This window comes from Rhinolophus hipposideros, assembly GCF_964194185.1.
Source record: "Rhinolophus hipposideros genome assembly, chromosome: 13".
NCBI lineage: Eukaryota > Metazoa > Chordata > Mammalia > Chiroptera > Rhinolophidae > Rhinolophus > Rhinolophus hipposideros.
Window position 1 is genome coordinate 28,856,976 of NC_138059.1, and position 26,090 is coordinate 28,883,065.

At 39.5% G+C, this 26,090-nt stretch overlaps 1 protein-coding gene across 2 annotated transcripts; it reads left to right on the top strand.

The window, feature by feature from the left end:
* Positions 1–2: 2 nt before the first annotated feature.
* On the top strand, positions 3–25,832 carry SLC25A32 (solute carrier family 25 member 32). 2 transcript variants are annotated; one of them, XM_081070908.1, is made up of 7 exons: positions 3–555; positions 7,565–7,715; positions 9,568–9,653; positions 10,807–10,967; positions 11,333–11,446; positions 11,774–11,919; positions 13,058–16,991. In XM_081070908.1, the coding sequence occupies exons 1-7, from the start codon at positions 402–404 to the stop codon at positions 13,191–13,193; spliced, it is 948 nt and encodes a 315-aa protein (XP_080927034.1). In that variant the 5' UTR covers positions 3–401; the 3' UTR covers positions 13,194–16,991. The 2 variants fall into 2 exon arrangements, with proteins under 2 accessions (XP_080927034.1, XP_080927035.1); XM_081070909.1 differs by lacking the exon at positions 13,058–16,991 and adding an exon at positions 24,872–25,832 and having other exon boundaries at positions 46–555.
* The last annotated feature ends 258 nt before the right edge of the window (positions 25,833–26,090 follow it).

The following is a 26,090-nucleotide window of genomic DNA, read 5'->3' on the forward strand; positions in this document are numbered from 1 at the left end:
GTGACTTTCACGGAGCGGAAACTCGCTGCCTCAGCTGGACTCCGCGGCGCTCCGTAGTTTTGCTGACAAAGGTTGGCCGGGGGCGGTTCTGCGCTGCTGTCTGCGTCCTTCAACCCCAGCCCGCAGCACCTGTGGGCGAGGCTGGGCGGGGACTCGGCGGGGGCGGTCGCACCGCCTCCTTGGCGCTCTGCAGGCGTCACGTGCGGCTGCCCTCCTGACATGCCCCCTCTGCGCCTGGGTCTCTGGGCTTCTTGCGTCGGAGACCACGCACCGGTCCCGGAAGTGGGCTAGAGCCCAAGTGTTCCCGCTTCCAGGCGGCGTCCGTCGCCCCGGTGGCGACCCCTGCATCTCTCTCCACTTCGGCGGCCCCAGGCGCGGTGGTGTCAGCGGGCCCCGAACCAATGACGAGCCAGGGCCAGTCGGCGCCCGGGTCTTCGGCGTGGAGCACGGTGTTCCGCCACGTACGGTACGAGAACCTGGTGGCGGGTGTGAGCGGCGGGGTCCTGTCCAACCTCGCGCTGCACCCGCTGGACCTCGTGAAGATCCGCTTTGCTGGTAAGTGCCCGCTCAGACCCTGGGCTCCTTCTACTCTCTGTCACCCGGAATTGGGTGGTAAGGACGCCAGAGGAGGCCTTGGTTTCCCCCCTCCTTCCTTGCTAAGAAGCAAGCGTTGAAGATGCTCTGTCCGGGCTCTAGATTCGCAACTGGATGTGAGAAAGGGGAGCCTGGTGAAGGGATCTGGCCACCATCGTCCCGGTTCCCCAAGACTGAGGGATGGGAAGCATGGGTAGAAAAATTCTCACTGGCGTAGAATGTGGCGCTTAAGGCCTGACTTGGCTTAGCCCTCAACACGTGCAGGACATTCACTGTTTAAGGTACTTCCAGCGCAGCCACGTGTTTGGCAGCTTGGCTGAGAGGAAACTGCAAGTGCATGGGGGTAAGGCATAATCCCCGCAGGTTTGGGGTAGAATTCTCTCTGCGAAGGAATACATGGTTAGAATTCAAATAATATTTCTTTTTTGTTGTTGTTGTTTATTTTTAGGTTTATTGAATTAAGTGCCTCGAGTTAAGTACATTGAAATTAACAGAGTACTTTAGAAGTTAAACTCAATACTAAGTTCTGGAAAAGATAGTTCCAAAGAAGGTCTTCAATAACTTTATTTGGAAACTTTTCTGTTTTAGTTCTCTTAAATTCTGCCTTGGGGATTAGATCTGTACAAGTGGTTTATCTTCAAGAGTTAAAGTTATTCTGTTCTATTCAGCTGATATATTCTTTTAATATTTGTCGAGTGCTCTATGGGCTACAGAAGCACCTAAATAAAGTTCTTGTCCTCCGGGGACTTACAGTCTAAATGTAGGCCTGAGACTTAGTCATATAAAAGATTAGTCTAGACAACATAAAACCAAGGACAAAATGGAATAAATACAAATACCAAAATATAAGTAGAGGTAGACTATCAAGAATATTGTAAATTTCTGAAGGCCACATAAATCTGTATCTGTAAAGGTTCCATTAGATCTTAAGGTTTCCCAAAGAAGGACTAGTATTTTGACATCTGGGCAGGAAGCAAGGAGCTATTCTATGAAGGAAAAATCACTGAAAATTATGGAGTATTATCCTTAGAAGAAAACCCGCAAAGGCATATAATTTCCATAGAGTTTATATGCATGCACAATAAATTACGATGACACGTAACATTAATTGAGCATTTACTAGGAACAAGGCAATAAACTAAGTACCCTGCATACATTATCTTATTGACCACTGTGAACAACCCTGTGAATTATCTGCGTTATACAGATGAGAATAATCGAAATTGACTAACTTGACCAAAGCAGAAGTTTGTGAAGATAGAGCTGGGATTTGAAGCCAGGCAGTCTAATTCTAGAACCCTCTGGCACTTAACCACTCACCATACTGCTACCTCTAGGAATCCCTGTATGAGTTAGTGTCTCTCTTCTGCAGTGTTTTGTCTAGGATCAGAAGAAATGGCAGTTGAGATAATCATTGAGGAATAGTGTGGTTGCCCTGGTAAGTTTAAGAGCATGCGGTAAGCATACTATACCTGAGGAAAGGGATTTCTTGGTACCTGAGCAGATTGGTAATCTTGATGAAATAGGAAGAGTATTAGGAAACCAATAGGGTTGAGGTGACTAATAAGGTGATTGAGATTCGATAGGACAAAATTAAAGCTCTAGGAGTTGAAGCAGGACGTTGTAATAATGAATCCACAGTGTGGCTATGAAGTGATGATGGAAAAGAGGAAATTTGGGGAAAATGGATAACTGAAATCAAAATAGTTGACTCGCCATCAGCATTAATGCTATAGTTTTTATGCTGTAGTAAAATTAAACTATTATAATGAAATTATAATAGTTAGTGTTGGGGTGTTAGTTTTGAATGTACCCTTAAAGCAAACCTGGACTATTTTAGTGAGTCAGGTGCAAATTGGAACTCAAAGGTATCCAGAGTGGTAGAAAAATTAGAAATCATTTCATGTGAGAAATGACTGGCAGAACGAGTTAGCTTGGGGAGGGGGTGGTGGGACCTAAGGTAGTTAGAGAATTGTCATGTGGGAAAGGGAGTTACCTTATTGTGAGTTGATCTAAAGGGCAGAAAAAGTTGGGTGGAAATTACAGGAAAGCAGATTTTGGCCTGGCAAAGTGGTGTTCAGAAATGAAACTGGTGATAACTGGAAATGGTTCTGAAGCTGCATGACAGGGAATAGAAGATGTTCTTATAGTGAGTGGAAGGGTTGGATGAGGTGATTGTTGAGGGCTCTTCTAACTTTGAGATATATAGTCATCTCTTGGTATCCATGGGGAATTGGTTCCAGGATCTCCCCTGTGGATACCAAAATCCTCAGGTGTTCAAATCCCTTATAATAAGTGGCGTAGTATTTGTATATAACCTATGCACATCCTCCTGTATACTTTAATCATCTCTAGATTACTTATAATACCTAATACTATGTAAATGCTATGTAAATAGTTGTACTCTATCGTTTAGGGAAGAATGACAAGGAAAAAAGTCTGTATATGTTCAGTATGCAACAAACAAGAATGTAAATGAGTTATAAAAATAGTAATTTTATAAAATAACCTGTAAGTCTAATAATCCATAAATTAAGGAACCAAAATGCAGAGTCCAGTAACAAGAATAGTATACAGTTGAGTTTTGGTATAGTATTGCAAGAGCCAGAAGCATAAATAAACTGATACTTCTTGAATAATTGCTATGTGCCAGGCATGATTTAAGGGATTTATATGTAACCCTTTGTAATTTTTAGAGTTGGGTTCTGTTACTTTTCTCATTTTATGGATGAGAAAACTGGTACAGAGTAATCAAGTAACTTTCTCAGGGTCACAAGTAAGTGTTGGAATCAGGATTCAAACCTAGTAAGTCTGATTCCGTAGTATATGCTTAGTTTAAAACTTAAGTGGGTAGTTTGGTATAGCTAAAGGGTAAAATGCTAATGGTGGGGAAAATGATTCCAGAAAGTTTAAGAAGCTGCCAAATTGATGTATCTTTTATGCCATGTAAAAATGGAAGCCAGGTGTGGATGTTGGGAATGAGAGCAGGACTGGAGATGTAGAAACTGTAGCCCAGGGATAGCCATGAAGCTCCTTAGTGATTGAGAGACTAGCCGGTGCATTTGTTTCCTCAGTAGGAAATAAATTTTACCTTTGCTATCCAGTATGTGTGCACACACACATATTACTGAAATAAGTTTCATACAACAATACTTATTCTTATACTTGTGATGTCACTTACATTGTTTTCTATTCCAGTCTGTTTTGGTTTTTTAAGGATACTAGCGATCTGCTCGATTTCTTGACCCATCTGCAGCTTTAAAAACCTGACATAGAGTATCTACAAGTAGAGAGGATTGGTTTTATTAAGCAAGACCAACTCTTCAGGACAGGATAGGAGAGGTAAAACTAATATCAAACAAGTGAAACAAGTTGTGTTAGGGTGGTGGTTGGTGTTAGGTGGTAATTTTTTGAGTCTCTGTGTTGTCTTTTCTCAAAAGTGAATTTAAAATTAGTGTCCCCTGTCTTGGCTCCCTCCTGCACACACAACTTCTATCTAAGAAAATTATGGGGCCATTTAGGCTAAAAATATTCACTGTATTTTATTTATATAGCAATTTTAATTCAAGTTCAAGGAGGCCCCAGTTCAGATCCTCTGTATCTAAATAACTTTGCAATGATCTGTTAATTTATTTTCTTGCTTCCTGGTTGTTTACCTTCAAATTCATTCTCCCGGGGCTGCAGGGTTTCCTTTCTAAAACACATATGTATTTTACTATCTTAGGGACACTTGGACCGAAATTTGAGAAATGGGACTTTGAGATCATAGCCAGACTCTCGTGAGATTTTTAAGAACCTTTGCAATTAGGCCTGTGTTAATCCGCTAGGGCTAAAAATACCACAAACAGGGTGGCTTAAACAACAGAAATTGATTTTCTCACAGTTTGGGGGCCTGGAATTCCAGGATTAAGAAGCTAGGACTTAGTTTCTGGTGATTCTTCTCTCCTTGATTTACAGCTACTGCTTTCTCACTGTGTCCTCCCATGACCTTTTTGGGGTGTGTGTGTGTGTGTGTGTGTGTGTGCGCGCGCGCACGCGCTCACTTGTGGTGTGGTGTTTCTCCCTCTTCATAAGGACACCAGTCCTTTTGAATTAGGGCCCCATCCTATGACCTCCTTTAATCCCAATTACCTTCTTAAAGGTCCTATTTCTAAATAGTCACATGGCTGGCTAGGGCTTCAACATATGAATTGGGGGGCGGGGACAATTCAGTCTATAACAGGCCCTTGCCCTTCTTTCTAGCCTAACTTGCTACCGTCACTTCCCTCCACCAGCTGTACACTTCAGCCACACCAGATCCCCAGTGTTCCCCCAAACAGTGCCAGATGCTGTGATGTGTCCATGCATTTGTACCAGCTGTTTACTTGTGCAGAGGTAATCCTTCCTTTCCCCTGAACACTAGTTTCTAATCGTTCAAGGCTCCGCCCTAGCATCTTCTCTCTCGCTTGCCCTGCCACCCTCTGAACCTCCCCAGTTCCTTCTGTACACAGCATTTGTCATGTTTTCCTATAGCACTTCATACATTTACCACAGTGCTCATAACTTCGTGATGTGATTGCTTGTCTGTTTTGCCTTGAAAATTCAATCTTCCTCAAGGTAAGGGTTTGTGTCCTACTTACGTTCGTATTCCCCTTTTGTCTAGCAATAATGAGTCAATAAATAGTTTTCCCCCCTTCTTCCTCCTACCTCCCTACTCCTGTTGAAGCCGTTGTTTCTCAGTTTAGTTGTGTAGGACACAGCTCCCTGACCCACGCTGGTATTACGAGCCTTGTGCTCCCCCGGCTGAGGCAGTTGGTGGCCGGTTGGCCGCTCACAGCAGCTCTCGCAGGCTGCCAGCCGCCACTCCTGTCAGCACACTGAGCTCAGGGCAGCCCAGCTCCAGGGAGAGCTGTTGTTCACAATCTTAACTGTAGAGGGCACAACTCACTGGCCCATGTGGGAATCGAACAGGTGACCTAGGCGTTAGGAGCCTGGCGCTCCAACCATCTGAGCCATTGGGCTGGCACTCTTATTTTTATTTATTTATTTTATTTTTTAATAAAACAATTAACTGTGTACAAAAGAATATTTTTCAAAATTAAAGATTTCATCCTAACTACATGATATGGTTATATAGTATTAGAAAGTATAGACTATAGAATATTGTTGGCTGTTAATGAAATACTTAACACTCTACTCCTAGGATTAAGTGACTTCTCAAAACAAAGAAATCACTGCTTCATATCTATGACAAGCAATGATGGTTTTTTTGAGGTTTGTTTCTTTTTTTACCTCGAGAGAAATTGTGTTGTGAGCTTATTATTGAAAGGAAGATGAAAAGGTACTTAGAAATTTATACAGGAAAATAAGAGACATCAAATCCAAGGGAAGCATCAGAAAGATTGTAAAGCACACAGCAAAACATTTCTTGAGAGCCAGTTACTCTGCTAGTTGCTTTTAAACTTGTATTATATGAACCTGACAACCACCTGTAAGGTAGGTGATATTTATTCCCATTTATGAATTAGGATTCTGAAGGTCAGAAATATTAAGTAGCCAATTAGGGAAATTAGATATCAAATCCAGGTCTTCTGACAAAACCTCATGTTCTTTAATTTCATTTCATGATGTAACGTTGTCAGGTGAATGATGAAAGAAATTGACTTACCCTCCCTTTACTGGAAATGACAAATAGTGATTCTTCTTTGCCAGGCCCCATTAAACACAGTAAAATAGTGGCAATAGAACAGTGAACTGGCTGGCCATACTGTGTATGGCTAGTGGACTATATAATTTGTATAAACTTTCTGGGGGGCTATTTTAGTATATATTTATAACCTTAAATTTTTACCCTTCAACCCATATTAATTCCCCTTCTAATGCTTCATTCTAAGGATATAAAATTTGTGCAAATTGTTGTACAGAATATTCTCCAGAGACCTTTTAATAGCAAAAAAAAAAAAAAAAGAGAGAAAAACAATTCACCTATCAACTCCTCCCTTCACACTCTCTTACCTATCAATTAAGGAGTCCTTTTGATTCTATCATAAATCTTTCCTGGACATGTCCACATCTCTCACGTCACACCGCCATCATCCTACTTCAGGACACTTATCATTTCTTCAAATAGCAACAGAATTAAATTATATATAGTTTTGTACGCTTTTTCCTCACACTCAAGAGTATAATCTGAACATTCATCTTTTGTTATTAAATAGACTTCCAAAAAATAAGATTTTTTTCAGTGAGGTTGAATATGTTTTCAGTGCATCTTGGCTGTTTGTATTTTTCTGTAAATTGATAGTTCATATAATGTGACCATTTTTCTTAGGAGCTGTTTGTGCATTTTCTAATGGATTTGCAGATATTTCTTGTGTATTATATATATTAACTCTGCACTACAAATATAACTTAGTGTTTCCTTTATCCTTTATTTTATTAATTTAGAACTTTTGAGTGTGAGAAAACAATGAATGGGAAGGATATGTTCTACTTTCTATGTTAATTTTGGTGTATGTTTTTGTGTGTTGGTGGGGATGGTAGAAAAAGAATTTACAGAAAAAATTTATCCCTTTCCTACCTGTTTTCTTTCCTGCCACTCCTCAGGTCTTGACAGTACTCTTGATATAATTAAGGCTACTGGCTAGTTTATTTTTTGAGTAATATTTTAGTCTTTGAATCCTTCATCTTAGATATCTATAACAAAAACAAACTAGTGTTGAAACTTATTAAAAGGCTTTTGGATTATTTTAAGAGCTAATCTAACTCTTCCTACAATATTATTTGAGTGCTTAGTATGTCCTCAATAAAAACTTGAATAAATTCATGAATGTGTTTATTTTTGAAATATTAAGTCATCCTGGAAAATAATTTTTCCACCTAAAAAGGTTTTTCTTCTGAATTTATTTCCTTTATATGATTGATTGTGTCATGTTTGTGTTTCAGAACTAAAACTTTGCTCTCATCTCACTTTGTGTATTTTTTGCTACAGTGAGTGATGGATTGGAATTCAGACCGAAATATAAAGGAATCTTGCATTGCTTGACTACCATTTGGAAACTTGACGGACTACGGGGACTTTACCAAGGAGTAACCCCAAATGTATGGGGTGCAGGATTATCCTGGGGACTCTACTTTTTCTTGTGAGTAGATCTGGGAGATTTTACAGAATTAAATAAAAGGAATTATTATTTTAGTAATTTTTTACATTTCTGTTAATGAAGCAAGATGTGTCATTTAAGTAGTTTCTCTGAGTTGGAAAGGTTAGAAAAAGCAAAATAGCTTATTTTCATTCTCTGTTAGCTATTATCAGAGGCATTTGGTCTGAAAGAAAGATTTTAGTAGGAAAAAGGCAAAGAGGTGAAATGGAGAAACACTCCTGAGAAACCATTTTTGTGAGATGAATTCAGGGAAATGGCTTACCAAAATATATTTGATTCATAATGAAGTTGGAAAAGCAGAAGAGGACAGATCTTGGGGTCCTTATAAAAACATGTACAACAAGAAAATCCCCACTGGAACAGAAAGCAAAAGCCAGTGCATGGCTGAAAGAGTTTGAGGCATGTTCCTTCTTACCTCTTATTTGACCTGTTTCATCATCTTCCTAACTAGTTTTTTTCCTTTATCGTTGACATCATCACCATTTGAAACAACTGCATGCTCACCAACTGTGTGCTTACTGAAGAAGCCACAGAAAGCGCCTGTGACAGGCAGTTCAACTTGTTGAGTGTACAAGAGTGTGGGGCACCCCAGTAGAGGAGCCTGGGCTGCTTTGAGCATGACTCTGATATTTGAAACTGAATCCATGAGTCGAGGTTGGGGGGTAGCTTTTCTTTGTTTTAAAGAAGGCATTTTTAGGAAAACATCAATACCTGGTGTATGTGCCTTTTTTTTCTTTTGTGTCATATATTTTATCTCATAATTTTATAGCAGTATCCAAATGAATCTTAAAATATTTTTTAAGTGAAAGCAAAATAAAATTCAGTCTTAGTATTATTGTTTAAATATTTTTCTCATTTTTGGTTCTACGACATACTTAGAAGGGTGAAACTATGTGTATTTAACTTGTGCTGTTATGAATTTTGGACTTGGGTAGGTTCTCCAAAGAGAGTTTCTAAGGACCAGCCATAGAATGTTTATGTGTTGAAAATTTTTGTAATAAAACAGTATACTTGTTTCATGTTAGAATGGTATTGGTAGAACCTGCAAAGATTTATTTAGCTGAAGTCTTCTTTCAAGAGAAAAGTGGAAATTGGAGTTAGGCTGATTTGACTCCCCTGCTCAGGAACATTTCAGTGGCTCTTTACTTTCTGCCAAATAAAGCCCAAATATCAGTCTGCCACTCAAGGGTCACTCAGTGTTCCCTGTCTTCCCATCCACCCTTATGATAAATTTTGCTCATCCTCATCTGTTTCCCTATTGAAACTGTACTTGTCTCTCCATACCCAGCCAATGCCACTTCCTATTACAGAGCCTTCTGTGATCTCAGTCATAGTTTCTAAATCTCTTATACTGTTTTTGTTGTCTTTTATTATTATTTGTGTGCTGCCTGTGGTCCTCTGTTAGGAAGGATCCATTGAATGTTTATATTTTTATCAGACTTGCCAACCATAGGATCTGAATATAGGTGTTCAGCACATGTTTGTTAGGTGTCTTTTTGGGTTTCTTGCCTTGTCTGCCCAGTCCCTGCACCACCACTATACCCTCCCACCTCCCAGTTTTCCCTGTCTGTTGTTTTTGTAGATTAATGAGTATGTGATTAAAATATTTTACATATGTATTGCTAGCCCTGTATATTTGGGCTGGGGGGGTATAATCTTACAGTAAACCATTCCAGCAAATCCATTCTTGAAAAAAGTCTCATTTTATGCTGCATATGCCTTGACTTTTACTTTTGGACCACTATTGCAAAATTAAACACTTTAAAACAGACTTTACTGCTTTATGACACCTATGCAAATATTTATTAAACTGCTCATATTTATTTCTTTTTAGTTACAATGCTATCAAATCATATAAGACAGAAGGAAGAGCTCAACGGTTAGAGGCAACAGAATACCTTGTATCAGCTGCCGAAGCTGGTAAGACACTGTGTGAAACATAAAACATCAGCTTCCAAATTTATTTTCACTTTTGTTTTTTGTTTTATTTGCATTTTTTCCTTTGAATACCAGACTTTATCTATACTAATCAGTGGTCCTGTGAAATTTCTTAGAAAGCAAGTATTCTTATTGATTACTCCAGATAGATTTCAAGAATTTTACTTATCACAGGGTAGTAAAATTTAGAAAAGTTATGAATCTCTAATAGTTTAAGATGATTCAGTATAGTGTTTCTTCAATGAAAATATAATTTCCATTTTCAGATTATACAATTTAGTGGCCTTGTTTAATTGCTTCATGTGTATATAATATTCAGAAGGAGAAAACAAAGACCCCCAAAGTCTTTAAAACTCCTACTTTGATACTTTGCATACTTTAGTTTCTTGATGTTTATTGATTGTCTTTTAAGGCAGGGTATTCATTTTTGAATACCTAGCTGCTAACAGAGACCAGAATCACACAGGATTCAATAAATATTTGTTGAATAAAGGACTAGAAAACTCAGCAAATGAGAATCTTAACCAGATGACTTTTTTACAAAATTGTCACTGTCTGTAAAGAATGTAGAATATGAATTATTACATTATTACATTACATAGTTCTTTAATTTTTGAGGTGTTATAGCTACTTTGAATGGATTTGGGCAAGATTGTGGTAAAGTTGGGGTGGATATATGTGTATACATACACAGAAATTGAGGTGCTGGGTTCCTGGTCCTTTTCACCCAATTTTCAAGCCCTCTGGATACTACCGTGTCCTACTCCTAAGTGTGTATCTCGTGTCAGAGTCTGCTTCCCAGGACTGCCATCTGTCCTCTATACCAGGTCACATTGTTTAGGAGCCAGGACATCTTTGCTGCCCTCACACCTCAGAGGGAGAGTGGTTCACATTTTCATGTCCCTTTTCATTTACCTCTCACTAACCACCTGAGGAACTTTTTGTGACCACAAAAACTATGTCTACCTTTTAGCCCTAAGACTGTGCCTCAGAGACCACATCTCACTGTTGCAGGTACAGCCCCTGAGCAACCCCCTCCCCGCATTCTTTATATAAAGGGACTGTTCTTAACTTGGATTGTCATAATTGAGAAAGTACCTATATGCTGAATAATCTTATTTAAATCTGTTTTTAGGAGCCATGACACTCTGCATCACAAACCCATTATGGGTAGCAAAAACTCGCCTTATGTTACAGTACAATGGTGTTGTTAACTCACCACAGCGGCAATATAAAGGAATGTTTGATACACTTGTGAAAATATATAAGTACGAAGGTGTGCGTGGATTATATAAGGTAATGAACTATTATCAATACATTTTTAATAACTGACCATTATAATTCCCTTGGCTGTATTGTTCTGAATGATCTGTAGTCAGTCCTAAAAAGAAGCCAAACTTAGGCAAGAAACAATTTAATGAAAACTTGAAATCTAGTTTACAGTATTAGAATTGTACTTTAAGCTGTTTATCCCCATTACCATAAAATGGATCATCCTGACACTGGTGGTGGGTGTGAGAAGGACCGTCTAAAACTTTGTTGAGTGACCATTTCACTAACTCACACATTGGGCTCACCCATTCCTTACTCCCCTCCCTGGAAGCTGAGGTCCCTTGGGAATTTACTTAATTTAGCTTTTTCTTTTAACTGTTCCCTTTTAGGGATTTGTTCCTGGGCTGTTTGGAACATCACATGGTGCCCTTCAGTTTATGGCATATGAATTATTGAAGTTGAAATACAACCAGCATATCGATAGATTACCTGAAGCCCAATTGGTAAGATGATTCTTGAAAAAAATGTATCATTTACTTTTATGGGCATATAACAGGTGGAAATTTTGTCATGTTTACTTTAGTAGTAGTAGTATGATGATAGGTACTCACTCTGCCACTAATTTAGTTTATAGCTAAATATTTTATAGCTAATACTATACATATGTTAAAAATAGAACCCCTTAATTGCTCAGAGCTTGTGTTAAGAGGGGAAATAGTCTTTTTCACTTACAGATCCATTTAAATGTTTGCTTTCCTACATAATTTATACATCCATATTTTTAAAGAAATCGTGTCTGAAGAAAAACATGTTTTATGTGGTCATTTCAGAGCACTGTAGAATATATATCTGTTGCAGCACTGTCCAAAATATTTGCTGTAGCAGCAACGTATCCATATCAAGTTGTGAGAGCTCGTCTGCAAGATCAACACATGTCTTACGAGGGTGTGGTGGATGTAATCACGAAGACGTGGAGGTGAGAGCATGTGGTACATCAAAATGGTTCTTAAGCCCTACATTGCAAACCTTCAACTGTCCGGTTGACATTAGGTTTATAGCAAAGACCAGCGTGCTGTGCTGAAAACATGGCTGATGGCTCCTGCTTTCCCATTTCCCATTTACTACGTGGACTTAATCTCTTTAAGGCTTGGTTTTTGCATTTGTAATACTAGTTAACATGGTTATAAAAATCAAATGAGATCTGAAAGTGTTTTGACAAATTAATGAAACAAAATTTAGGTGTTATAAAATATTTTGCCATGAAAGTCAGAAAGAACCTAGTTTAACACAATTAAGAAGGTCCCACACCTGCCACTGGCACCATAACTTTTGCAAATACACCAAGCAGGTCCTTGCATAACATCATTTTCTTTTAAAGTTGATTAGATGCTGTAGAAACTCAACTCCTGTTTATATCAATTAGCCTATGGTAAAAAATTGGTTTCTTTTATGCTGTTTCACTTAAAGTCACAAAACTTACTGATAATATAAAATGAGGACTTACTGCACTAGTCTCCATGTATGGAAGAAATGCATGGGAATAGTTAAACTTTTATAGGTAGACATCCCCATCTTTAGAATTATCTTTAATTCTAAAAGGTCAGAACAGAATATTTAGAATGTTCAATTTAGTTCAATTTAGTAAATATCAAGAACCTAAGCGACAAGTTCCAAGGCTATATTCCTATTCTAGGCAGTAAGAAAATACCATTTTATTTTACTGTATGAAATTTTTAGTGTTTTCTAGCATTTATATGAGATTTTTAATGCATACATCATTATTATCATTTTAATGCTTACATCAGTACTAACTGATCATTAGATTAGAACCTGCATGTTCACACAGTTAGGGCATTTGAAAGATGTTTATCATTGAAGCACTTTTCAGTTCAGTTTTGAGGTGTCCCTGCCCTCTCTTCCTCAGTCAGCCCATAAAAGGAATAGAAACCCCTACAAAGTGGCTCAAAAACTACATTACTCAAGGACATTGAAAACATGGACTTAAATCACAGTGAGGTTTGACTGCTGGCTCCATGCCCTATGCCAGTTAAATGTGTGTATCTTCAGGATAGCTATGTAGGAAATTAAGCACCTATCTATTTTTCCCTCTAAAGGAAAGAAGGCATCGGTGGATTTTACAAAGGAATTGCCCCCAATTTGATTAGAGTGACTCCAGCCTGCTGTATTACCTTTGTGGTATATGAAAATGTCTCACATTTTTTACTTGACCTTAGAGAAAAGAAAAAGTAAGCTAAAAGAAGATAATTCCAATATATCTGCCTGAGGCAGCAACATGCTTTGCGTTTGAAATGTAAAGCTCAGAAGAATACTACACAGCAACTTGGCTCATAATCAACATCGGTCTGTAATCATTAAAAGTCAGAGAATTGCTAAGTCTTAATGTTTTTCAGCTTTTTGCCTTCCTCATACATACGAGACTTGGCTACCTCTGCCTGAACACAACAGTAAAATTGACATCAACTGGAGAGTTTCACAAATTTCTCCATTGTTCAAGTAGAAGCTGACTTGCAGCATTTGCTAATTGAATTAGATAAATGTGCTTCTTTTTCTGAACTCATTTACCTGGATTGTTTTTAAAATTGACCTCTGGTGTAATAGCAAGAAAATGGTTTCTTATAAGAATATCATCACTGTTTCAAGGGTAAGTCAAAGTTTAAGGACTTGCTGGAAAGGATGTTGCCCAAATCCAGACCATTTTAGAACTGAGAAATTTGGGTGAGAAAAAAATCCACTGTAAGTGTGCTTTAATTTTAATTCAGTTGGAATGCACTAACTAGAGAAATTTGAGAAATTATGTACTTCTCTTAATTTGAGAAGTATCTGACATCTGTTGTCATTCCATCACTAATTTTATTTCCAGAGGCTCTTCCTTAATTTAAAATGTAGTCCTGGATCCCATTATTATTATTATTATTATTACTATTATTATTTGGCATGGTTACCTAGTGTCTTTTAAATTTATAAAATCTGAATTAGGGTTTAGCTGTGTCAGCCCTTATTTAGCACGTTTGGCAATAAATCACTTCCTGGAGTTGCAAATAGTAGATCACTTTGTACAGACACTGGGAATGACTGGGATATGTTTGTTGACAAACTGTATGGAAATGACATACTTTAACTTCCTACTTCAGTTCTCAGATATGAATCCAGATCCCAAATAAATGACTAATCTACTTTGGTTACTCAAATTCAGGTTTAAATACAAATTACATTAATGGCTGTTATCAGTTTTATGAGTCATTGTACATATCTATAAATGCAAAGGCCTGCCTTAAAAGGATGCCAGAATAATACCAATATTTTTATTTATCATAAACATTTATAAATACTATTGCACTACCATCTGTCGTAAATAAAACATTGTGATTTTCAAAGCCATATTTAAATGGTTCTTTGAAAATTAGGTCTATTTTTTATATTTTGAAAATGGCACTGTTTTAAAAATAAAGGTGAAATAAATGATAAGTACCTAATTATATTTACTGTAATTTCTTATAACATGCACAGGAATGCTTTATAAATTAAATGATATATTATTTTCATACTCTGGATCATACCGTAGTTCATATGAAATCCTGATATTAGTCCAATCCCTATGTAGAAAGACAAGCTGCAGTTGATATTTGGAGTTTTAGAAGTAGTGCCATTATTTGAATGCCTCCTATGTACCCTCAAATTAATAAAATACGATTTCTGTCCTTTAAGAGAGTACAAGCTTGCAGAAAACATAAGCATTAAAAAAACTACAATTCTAGGTTAAGAACATGCAAATTTTCTACAAAGTGCTGTAAGAGTTCTGAGAAAAGAGAACTCATTCCACTCCTTCAACAACAAATAGTTACTGAGCTCCTGCTGTGCCAGTTATGTCACCAAGCATTGAAGATATAGCAGTAAATAAGCCAGACAACATTCCTGCCCTTGGAGAATTTTCACTTTAGTGTGAGTGACAGCAAACATACAAATATATGTATAATATAATTTCAGGTATTAAATGCTATAAATAAATCGAAAGCAGAGCTGGGAATAATGTTGCTCTATTAGGTTGGAGTCAAGAAATTTCTCTTTGAGGAGGTAATTTGAAATATTTTGACATAAGTGAGGAAGTAAGCACAATGAGATAGAGGAAACACATTGTAAGTAGAGAAAATGGGAAATACAAAAGCCCTGAAGCAGGAAGTCATTTGACTGGAAGGGATGAGTGGCCAGGGAGAGGTTGGCGAAGTAGCCATTACTGTGTAGTGGGAAAAAGTACAGGTTGGGGAGCCAGACTATCTGGGTTCAAATTTCAACTTTCCCATTTTCTGTTTGACCTTAGGCAAATCACTTCATCCCTCTTTGTCTCAAGTTTTCTCATCTGTAAAATGGTGTCTTAGATCCATTCCTTCATAGTGACAGCTGAGACAGGGATTCTTGGGCAAATGAGGGCGTTCTTTTAGGAGAAATCTGTAATGAAGTTAAAAAACAAAAACCAAAAAAACCCAGGATCCAGCAGGGGAAGAAGAGGTTTCAGAAGTTGAGCCTCAGCCTGACCCTATGGGACACTGCAGTGTGGATTGGACCACAGAGGTTGTCTTGCCCAGAAGTGAAGGACTGGGCTATTAATGTTCCCATTTCAGGCCGTCATTACTACCTGCAGTAGGGACTGGAGGGGTGGCTAGGTGCCTCTGAACCTTGGGCACTCCTCCAAATTAGGTGGAGGTGTTAGCTGTTAGCAGCCAACACCTGCAGCAGCTGGGCTATGGGTGCACCAGCCCTGTAAAAGGGATCTGGGTGGGTCATCAACAGCATCTACTACAAATGACGATATTAAAAATACATAGGTGTAGGATTACTGACAGGATTAAATGGATTAATTCAAGTAAAGGGCTTAGCGCAGTTCCCGGGCCAGTATTAGCAGGGGCCAGATCTTACAGACCGTGGTCGGGGATTTTGATTACGTGAGGGATCCTTCTGGTGGTTGTGTGAGGAAACAATTAGGAGGCAGGCAAGAAGCAGGGATACTACTGGTAGTTAGGAAGCTTTCATAGATACCGAGTCAATAGCTGGTGGTAGTATGGACATGATTGATGGAGTGCGAGGTAGTTTATAGCTTGGGAGAAACTACAGCAGGATTCGTGGAGGGGAAAGCTTTTAAGCTGGGCCTTGAAGGAAGATGTTTCAAAGGGAACTTTGGAACCATGGAAAAAAGCACAGGTGTCTTGAGCAGTGCGTTGTCAATGAGGAAATGAAATGGGAGACAAAGTTGAAAGATTGGGACCAGAACATAACTCTCAGAGCCTTACTAAACATATTTGATGGATAAGAGAAATAAAGAATAATTAATGGAACAGAGAGACATGGCTACATCTTAGGGGCGGCAGAGGAAGATGAATCAGATAGGAGCAAACTCAGAAGGGGTTATCAACCATATCAATATTTCAGTACGATGAAGATTAATGCCACTGATAACTTCAAGTAGATTCAAATTATAGAGGCTGAAGACAGACTGCAAGCAGCTAAGCAGGTGGTGCAAACTCCAAGTATTCATTTCACTACAGACTTCTTTCTTGGATCTCAGCAGATAAAGGAAAGGTAAAGGACTTTAGCTTGAAAAAGTGCTGGGAGTCTAGGAAGGAGTGGAAGTGGGGAGGTTGGCAAAGGGAAAACCAGAACATGATTGTAGGAGAAAGCGTGAAGACGGAGATACAGGCCAAAAAAAGGTTGTTGGAGCTAGACACCAGAGAACAAACGTGGTAGAATGTGATCCAAGACCGTGATGGGGGCCATGCCTTGTGAAAACAAGGCCATTATGTTTCAATATGTGCGTTTGTGGTCTGGCAATTTAAGAAAGTCATGCTTTTTTTTTCAAACACAAGGAATATCAACTAAAAAGTATGTTTGCGTTCATGAGGCATCAGAGAGGATTTTCTTTTGAATGTTGGCACTTTACTGAATATAAAGTTCTGTTTATATTAAGTATGTATTACTACTTTCATATCAAGATCTTTTTACTGATAATAAAATTACTTATAGAAATAAAATACTGTGAAATGATTTATTTAACCTTTATTTAACCCATTTCTAAAAATGTGTTAGGTTACATGCAGAAAGTATGTGGAGTTTGGGGTTAAAGTCTTAGATTTGTTTCTAAATAAGTAAATATGAAATAGACTCTGGAAGTACTTGTAGTGAATACCTGTAATTGGCTGCCCAACATCTATTTCTCTTCCTTCGTGGCGTAGTAGCCTGAATTTCCTTTTGGAACATATTCCCTCCCTTCATTCTCACCTTTGTGACTTAGATGGAATGGGCCTCACCTGCCCCTGAGGATTAGCACAACTAATGTGACTGTGCCATCTCTTCATGAGTGGTTTGCAATTGGTACAGTTACCTAAGCTGGTCCAATCAGAGTGACTCTTCAGGACATTATGCTCTGAGGATATTGATGTAGAATCTCTCCTTGCTGTTTTATGAATGAGGATGCATGTAACTCAGGGCTCCTTAAAGCCAATTTAGGATCATGAATTGGGGGAATGAGTTTGTCCAAATGGAGTCAACACTAAGGAAAGGACAATACAAAATTGAAAGAAATTAGGTCCTATCTTGAACTGAAAAAAAACAACAAAAAATGAAAAACCTTTTGTTTCAGATAAGCTTAAGATTTGACTATCTAGAAATAGATCTGGGGGCGGAAAGGAAAAGAAACTAGGTCCTAAGTCACAGTTATATGAGATTCTGGATCAATTCTCATCCCTAGCAACATGTACTGCTGTAGTTTTCAATTTGATGAACCAATAAATTTACTTTGTAAGCCAGTCTCAGTTGGGTTTTTCTATTACTTACAACAACTGAAGCTTTCCTAGGCACAGAATGGGCGATACGATACAGATCCTAGTTTATCACTTTCCCATCAATTGTCATGATGCCAGTGAACTTTTGTGTTTATGGAAATTGATATCACCTTTATGAAAAGTGAGCACTTTGGTACCCTTATATATGTTGTGTAGGTTCTTTAAAATGTTTTGTTTTGTTGTTTAATAGAAAAACCTTGTTATTTAATTTTTATACAAATTAAAGATTATTCAACTCAGCATGAAAAGCATAAAAGAAATTTGACCAGTAGACTTAGAAAAATAACTAAAATCTGTTCATGGTAGAAGGCCCAACTGTACAAAAGTTGGATGATTTGGAAGTTCTCCCTAGTATATTTTCTGAGATCAAATATTACACGATTGTGTTTATAGTAAATTTCAATATATGTTAACTATGATATTAGGCTTGTTCTACTCAAGTCTGGAGTGGTAAAACCAGTTCACACTCAAACATGTCAAAAGAAAAAGGAACAAGTAGCTTTTGTTAAGTGATCCAAATTAAACTTTCCCACCCAGGTTCTAAACCAATTTGGAAATAGACAAGAGGTAAGTGGAACATGAAATATGATCTTTATTAGTGATAAGGCTGAAAGTAGAGAATGAGGCTTATATCTGCAGAAATGGGCTTCCTTTTCCCAAACCCCAGAAACATGCAGATATACCCATCCAGCCACAGACAGTACTGGACCAAAACTGTTTTACAGCCTGCCCTTGTAAAATTTATAGCAAGGAGGAAAGGGGCAGAATGCATGCATTCTGTGAGCAGTTTATCCCCAGAGAGAAGAGAGAAAGTGTTATGCTCACTTCTTTATCTCAAACTCAGCAATCAAATAATCACACCTCTAGCAATCTAGGTCCAACCAGGAGACAGAACACACAGTAAATTTAACCAGGAGAAGCTTAAAGAATTGGTAAGCTTCAGATGGGCACTGGACTTACTAGGCAGAACACTTCATAGAATGTGTAGATGCCTGACCACTGTGCTGTACACCTGAAGCTGAATAATACTGAATGTCAACTATATGTGTATATATATATATATATATATATATATATATATTTGTATGTAGTCACGGGAGGTGGAATACAACAGGGAATATAGTCAATGGAATTGTAACTACATTCACTGTCAGAGGGGTAGTAGATTGGGGGAGGTTATCACTTTGTGAGGGGTGTAAATGTTACTTTGTTTTGTACACGTGAAATAACATTTTTAAAATTTAAGCTAAGACAGAATAATGTAAATATGTAAGAGGACTGTAAATGTTATCCTAGGACTAAGGAAGAGTACCCCAGGAAGGACAAGCTTGGAAGAGGGTCCCCCTCTGCCATTCAGACTGATACACAGAAAATGACCCTCTGAGACACAGGCTGGTGAACAGGTTGTGGAGGGAGTTAAGTCATTTCTGTAGGTGCAAAGCTAGGAGCAGACATTGTCCACGTTGGAAAGGCTGCAGGAACAACCCTGTAGGGGACAGTCTAGCTGAGATGGGTGAGTGGGAAGCTGGGGAGTTGGCACTGCTAGAAAGGCCAGGAGCATGTTCTCAAGACCACAAGAAGGTGATTACCAGGCTTCCTGGGCTGGGGATGTGACATAGTTGAGGGACTGTGCATTCTGGGTGTGCAACTGGAACAAAGCATCATCAGATATATGCACACACACACACAGAGACACCACTTACAGATCATGCAGCAGGAGCAAGAAGCAGCAAATTTTAGTACACTGAAACAAGGAAGAGAAACTTCCATCCTCCTGCAATATCCCTCCAGTATCCTTTACTTAATATGCTCATTCTAAAGGAGAAATGCTTAGAGTCCAGCCCATTATTGCAGAACAGGTACTGTACGATGAATTTGGAACTGAGAAGCAATAGATTGATAAGTGGCTCAGTCAACCCCTTTGACTACTCAGATTCCACATGCACCCTTCTACATTTGAATTCCTGCACAATAAAGCAGTTAACTGTATTTTAGCCTAGTAAGATGCAGCTATTCTGTTAAGTGAAGTTCTTGTTTTTCTCCCAAACAAGAAGACACAAGACCCCAACAGTTATTGAATCCATTGCTGGCTATGTTAATTACTCCCCAATTTATGTCATGGTCCCACTATTCTGTTAACAAAAACTGCTTTGGGATTTCCGATCAAGATGGCAGAGTAGGTAAACACTGTTTGCATCCTCTCACAATCACATAAAATTATAACTACACTACAGAACAACCATCATTGAGAATCACCTGAAGTCCTACAACTAAGGGCATACAGAAGAAGCCACCTCAAGACTGGTAGGAGGGGAAGAAATGCGGAATGCACTGATCACATACCTGTGTGGCAGTTTAAAATTGGAGGGATATCTCAGCTACAGAGGTTGACCTGGAGGAGCAAGGCATCCCAGCCCCACACCAGGCCCCCCAGCCAGAGGCTCCAGTGCTGGGAAGAAGTCCCCACAACCTCTGGCTGTGAAAATCAGCAGAGATTGTGGCTGAGTAAGATCGAGGGAAGCTGGAGTCCCCGACATTCCTCTTAAAGGGACTGCACACAGACTTATTCACTGACAGACTCACTTGCTCTAAGCTCCAGTATTGGTGTAGCAGCTTCAGGGGATGCCAGGGACATATGAGGAGGAACTGAGTTATCTGACTTCAGGGTGACCGCTGGAGGGGCAGTTTTCTCCCAGACGGAAGTGCTAGGAGAATCCATTGTTTCTTTGCTGAGCCCTCCCCTCCTAGTGTGCAAACACAGGCAGCCTCAATTTCTGAGTTTCCCATCAACCTGGCTAATACAGATCATACACCCTCTTGATTCCCTGAGACCCTGCCCCACCCAACTTGCAGGGCCACTCAAGCTGCTTCTACTGGTTTTTCCATACAAACAACCTGTCTTGGCTCATGCTGCAAACTTTCCTAAAACCTCTGAAAGGTTCACAAAACCCAAACAAGCAGCATCTGGCCTTGGCATGCCCATACCTCTTGCTGAGCATTCCTAAGCCCAGCACTAGTGGCAGCAAGCCAGGGCTCCCAGCTTGGCCTCTTGAGGCACCTCCAAGCCCACTGTAGATGGCAGCCATCTGTGGATTGCTTTGTGGCTCATGCCAGGTGGCCCCAGGCAGGGCATAGGCTACAGCTGAACTTGGCCTGTGGCAAAGCCTGTCCCCAAGAGGCCCTGGGGCCAGCACACGCAGTGGCTGGATTCAGACCAAGCTGGAGAAGCACTTGGCCATTTCGGAAGATGACACACCCAAAAGGGCAGATTGAGTACGTACCAGAACTGTATTCAAGCAAATCCTACTCCATAGGGTCCGCTCCTGCACAACAGCTCCTCCACTGTAGTTATGGCCAGTTCTCACAACCAATCATCTTGAGGGTCAATACCTGCCAGTGACATGCAAAAAGCAACCAAGGCTCAACTACAACAGGAGGACACACACACCCCACACAAGGGACACACCTGCAGCACCCGGCTCAGGTGACCAGGGAGGCTGCACCACTGGGTCCCACAGGACACCTCCTACATAAGGTCACTCTACTAAGATCAGGAGACATAGCAGCCCTACCTGATACATAGAAACAAACACAACGAGGCAGCCAAAATGGAGAGAGACAAAGAAACATGTCCCAAATGAAAGAACAGAACAAAGCTCTAGAAAAAAGCACTAAACAAAATACAGGTAAGCAATCTATCAGATGCAGAGTTCAAAACGCTGGTTATAAGGATGCTCAGTAACCTCAGGGAGAACTTCAACAAAGAGACAATAAACATAAAAATAGAGATAGAAAACACATTTTAAAAAATCAGAAATTAAGAATACAATAACTGAAATGAACAATACATTAGAGGAAATCAACAGTAGATTAGATGAAGCAGATGAAGTAGATTAGATTAATCAGTGATTTGGAAGATTTGGAAGACAAGGTAGCAGAAAACCACCAATCAGAACAGCAAAAAGAAAAAAGAAGATTGTTTAAGAGGTCCCTGGAACAATGTCAAGCATACCAACATTCACATTATAGAGGTATCAGAAGGAGAAGAGAAAAAACAAGTAATTGGAAAGAAAAAACAAGTATTTGAAGAAATAATGAGGAAAAACTTGCCTAATCTGGTGAAGGAAATAGACATAAAAGCCCAAGAAGTGCAGAGAGTCCCAAACAAGATGAACCCAAAGAAGCCCACACCAAGACACACCATAATTAAAATGTCAAAGGTTAAAGACAAAGAGGTAATCTTAAAAGTAGCAAGAGAAAAGCAGTTAGTTACTTACAAGGGAGCTCCCATAAGACTTTCAGCTGATTTCTCAACAGAAACTTTGCAGGGCAGAAGAGATTAGCATGACATATTCAAAGTGATGAAAAATAAGAACCTGTAACCAAGATTACCCAGCAAAGCAAACATTTAGAATTAGACAGATAAAGAGCTTCCCAGGGAAGAAAAAGCTAAAGGAATTCATCACCACCAAATCAGTATGACGAAAAAATGTTAAAAGGACTTTCTTAAGAAGAAGGAAAAAAAAGAAAAAATATGAATAATAAAATGGCAACTACATATCTATCAACAATTACTTTAAATGTAAATGAATTAAGTGCTTTAACCAAAAGATAGGGTGCTGAATGGATATGAAAATAAGACCTTTACATATGTTGCCTACAAGAGACTCACTTCAAATTGAAAGACACACACACTGAAAGTACAGAGATGGAAAGCAAATAGAAATAAAAAACAAACAAAAAACCTGGGGTAGCAATACTTATACCAGACAAAACTCTAAAACAAAGGCTATAACAAGAGACAAAGAAAGACCCAGTAATCCCACTTCTTGGTATCTATTTGAAGAAACCCAATACTTCAAAGGGACGTGTGCATCCATATTTCTTTTTAGCATTATTTGCAATATCCAAAATATGGAGACAACCTGGGTGTCCATCAGTGGAGGAATGGATAAAGAAGAGGTGGTACATATAGACAATGGACTATTACTCAGTCATAAAAAATAATGAAATGTTGCCATCTGTAACAACATGGATGGACCTAGAGGGTACTATGTTGAGTGGAGTAAGCCAGACAGAGAAAGACAAATGCCATATGATTTTACTTACATGTGGAATCTACAGAACAAAATGAACAAACAACTCATAAATACAGAGAACATTTTGATGGTTGCCAGATAGGAGGAGGTTTGGGGGGAAAAGGGAAAGGGATTAAGAAGTACAAATGGGTAGTTACAAAATAGTCATGGGGATGTAAAGTATAGCATAAGGAATATAGTCAGTAGTGTAAAAACTATGTATGGTGTAAGATGGGTACTGGATTTGCCAGAGTGATCACTTCGTGAGTTGTGTACATGTCTGGTCATTTTGTTGTACACCCGAAGTTAGTATATTGTTGTATGCAGACTGTAGTTGAAATATTTAAAAATTATTTAAAAAAGAAACAAAAAAACACAACCTCCCCTATACTGCTAATGAAGGGGTAAATATAGCCACTAAATTAGTTTTATTTGTAGAGAAACTTTTATACATAAGCTCAAAAAGATAGGGACAAGGATGTTTATTGCAACATTGTTTGCAATAATGAAAAAAATTAGGCTGATGAACAGCCTGAATGTTCATCAATAAGACAATGCATAGGTTAATTTGGTTACACACGTGATAGAATATTATATAATAGTGACAATTAAAAACCGGGAGCTATAGGTATCAATATGAGTACATCCCCCAAATTATCGTAGTTGAGAAACACAAATTGCTGAATGATATGCATATTATGATAAATGTATTTAAAAAAAACCTGTATTGAATCTGACCGAAGATTAAGCTTTGTTAAAGCTGGGTGGTGGGTCACGGGTGTTGGTTTTATTATGTTCTTTACTTTTCTACATATTTAATGTATTTCAAATAAAAAGTTCCCCCCCCAAAAAAATGACTACTTTGTAAAGGTGACCTCCACCAACTTTTATATAAAATAAAAATGGGAAAGAGAGGAAAGAAGAAAAGGGTTAGCATACATAAATAAACACATTGTGGGGACAGGGCCAGGAGAGCAGTTTCCAGGCTCTCGGCCTCACATGGAAAGGTGCTGACTCAGGTAGTAGATGGTCATCAGCGGTGACTAGTTGATCATCGGCTGTTACCAGTTAGCCATTAGCCAGTGATATAACGGCTGTGGCTAAGCTAGCAAAGGGTGGTGTAGTGTAGTGGCGTGGTGGTGTAGTTGTGGCATGGTGGAGTGTGGATTACGGATTTCAGAGAAGCGGATTGCAGCTAGCAAGTGAGGTTGGTTGGCAGAGAAGAGGACGGCAGGTTGAGAATCGTGTGGCTTCTGCCTCCTGTGTCTCTGTCATGCGGGGAGTCATGCAGGGCGGCCTGTGGGGTCTCTGCTCCTGCTCCCCACATAAGAACGCAGGATGTGGCTAGGCCAAAAAGGAACACCCACGGAGCTATAGATAGGGGAGTCATACCACTATGGTCTCACTGGAGGCTGGATTCACAGGACGTACGACCTGCTGTCCGCTTTTCTGCCAACCGACCGACTGCCCTCGCTAGCTGCAATCCACCATGCTCATTACAATCCGTGCTTGCTAGCTCAGCCACCATCTTCTTGCTAGCCCCCATTTGCTGCTAGTGTAGCCACAGCAGTTATATTAGTGGCCAATGGCTCACTGGTTACAGCTGATGGCCAACTAGCCACAGCTGATGGCCATCTAATCACAGTTGATGCCCATTTACTACCTGAGCCAGCACCTTTCTATGTGAGGCCGAGAGCCTGGAAACTGCTCTCTGGGGCTCTGTCCCCACAGTCTCCAACCCAGCCACCAGTGAGACTACAGTGATATGACTCCCCTACCTATGGCTCCGTGGGTGTTCCTTTTTGATCTCACCATATCCTGTGTTCTTATGTGGGGAGTAGGACTAGAGACCCCACGTGACACCCCGCGTGACACACATGCATATAACAGAGAAATAATGCAAATCTACCACAGTCCTGGTTTCTGTAATTGGTCATGATTGTAGTTGATAGCTATATTTCACCTTCAGCTACCCATTCTTTATTTTCCTTACCCACAGCTCTGGGTTCTTTACCTGGTGGAGTGATCCGAACCTTCCTTCCCAAGAGGTCTGAATCCTCAATCATCCTGCCTTTTTCTGGTTCCTGTAGTTTTCCATTTACCTTTACTGTTGGCCTGGAAGTTTGAACAGAAACTTTAGAAGATCTCCAGACTTTAGAATCATTTGCTGGCCCAGGCAAACCAGCAGACTCTCTCACCACCCAATGGTCTGCAACTGCACTTTCTCTAACATAGGGCTCTCTAACACAGTCCTCCTTGCTTCTGTTGTAGCAGCAACAATCCCCTTGATAATTGGGATCAAGCACTACAGCCAATAGATCAACCTCCTGTTTTCCACCTGTTGGTTCAGTGGTAAAAGGAGTGGAAAATGGCAAGGTGGCAGTCTGTGGTAGGCAGAATTCTAAGATTGACCGCATGATTCCTGCCCCCTGGTGTACACACCGTGTATAATTTCCCCTTGCACATTGTTGGGACCTGTAAATATAATTAGGCATCACCTCCATGATTATGATATATGGCAAAAGGGATTTTGCTGGTGTAAGTAAGGTCCCTAACTATAATCCAAAGGGAGATTATCCTGGGTGGATCTGACATACCTAATCAAGCAAGTCTTTTAAAAGCAGAAGAGTACTGTTGCCAGTCTGGAAGAAAAACAGCCGTGTTTTGAGAGAAGGAGCCACATGGCAAGGACCTGAGAGCGACCTTGAGGAGTTGAGAACAGTCCTCAGCTGACAGCAAGAAAACAGGGACTTTAATGACACAGCTGCAAGGAATCGTATTCTCCTAACAACCACATGAGCTGAGAAGAGGATACAGAGCCTTGGATGAGATCACCGCCCCAGCCAACACTTTGATTTCAGCCTGGTAACACCCTGAGCAGAGGGCTCAGCTAACCTGTATCTAGACCCTTGACCCACAGAAACTATGAGATAAATACATTTGTGTTGTTTTAAGCCACTAAATTTGTGGTCATTTGTTATGCAGCCAATAGGAAACTAATACGCAATCTTATATTCCAATTCGGTGGAATTATTGTTGGTCCCCAGGTGGAAGCATTCTCCTTTTGGATACTAAAATCGCCAAATCAGCAGAGCTCAAAATTGCCAGGACAGGAAGCAAAAAGTCTGTAAATGGGTTATTAGGTGTAATAGTGAGCGAAGCCACTCCCACGTATACTTGCTTGCATTTTAGCTATAGGAGAGAGAACACCATATAAT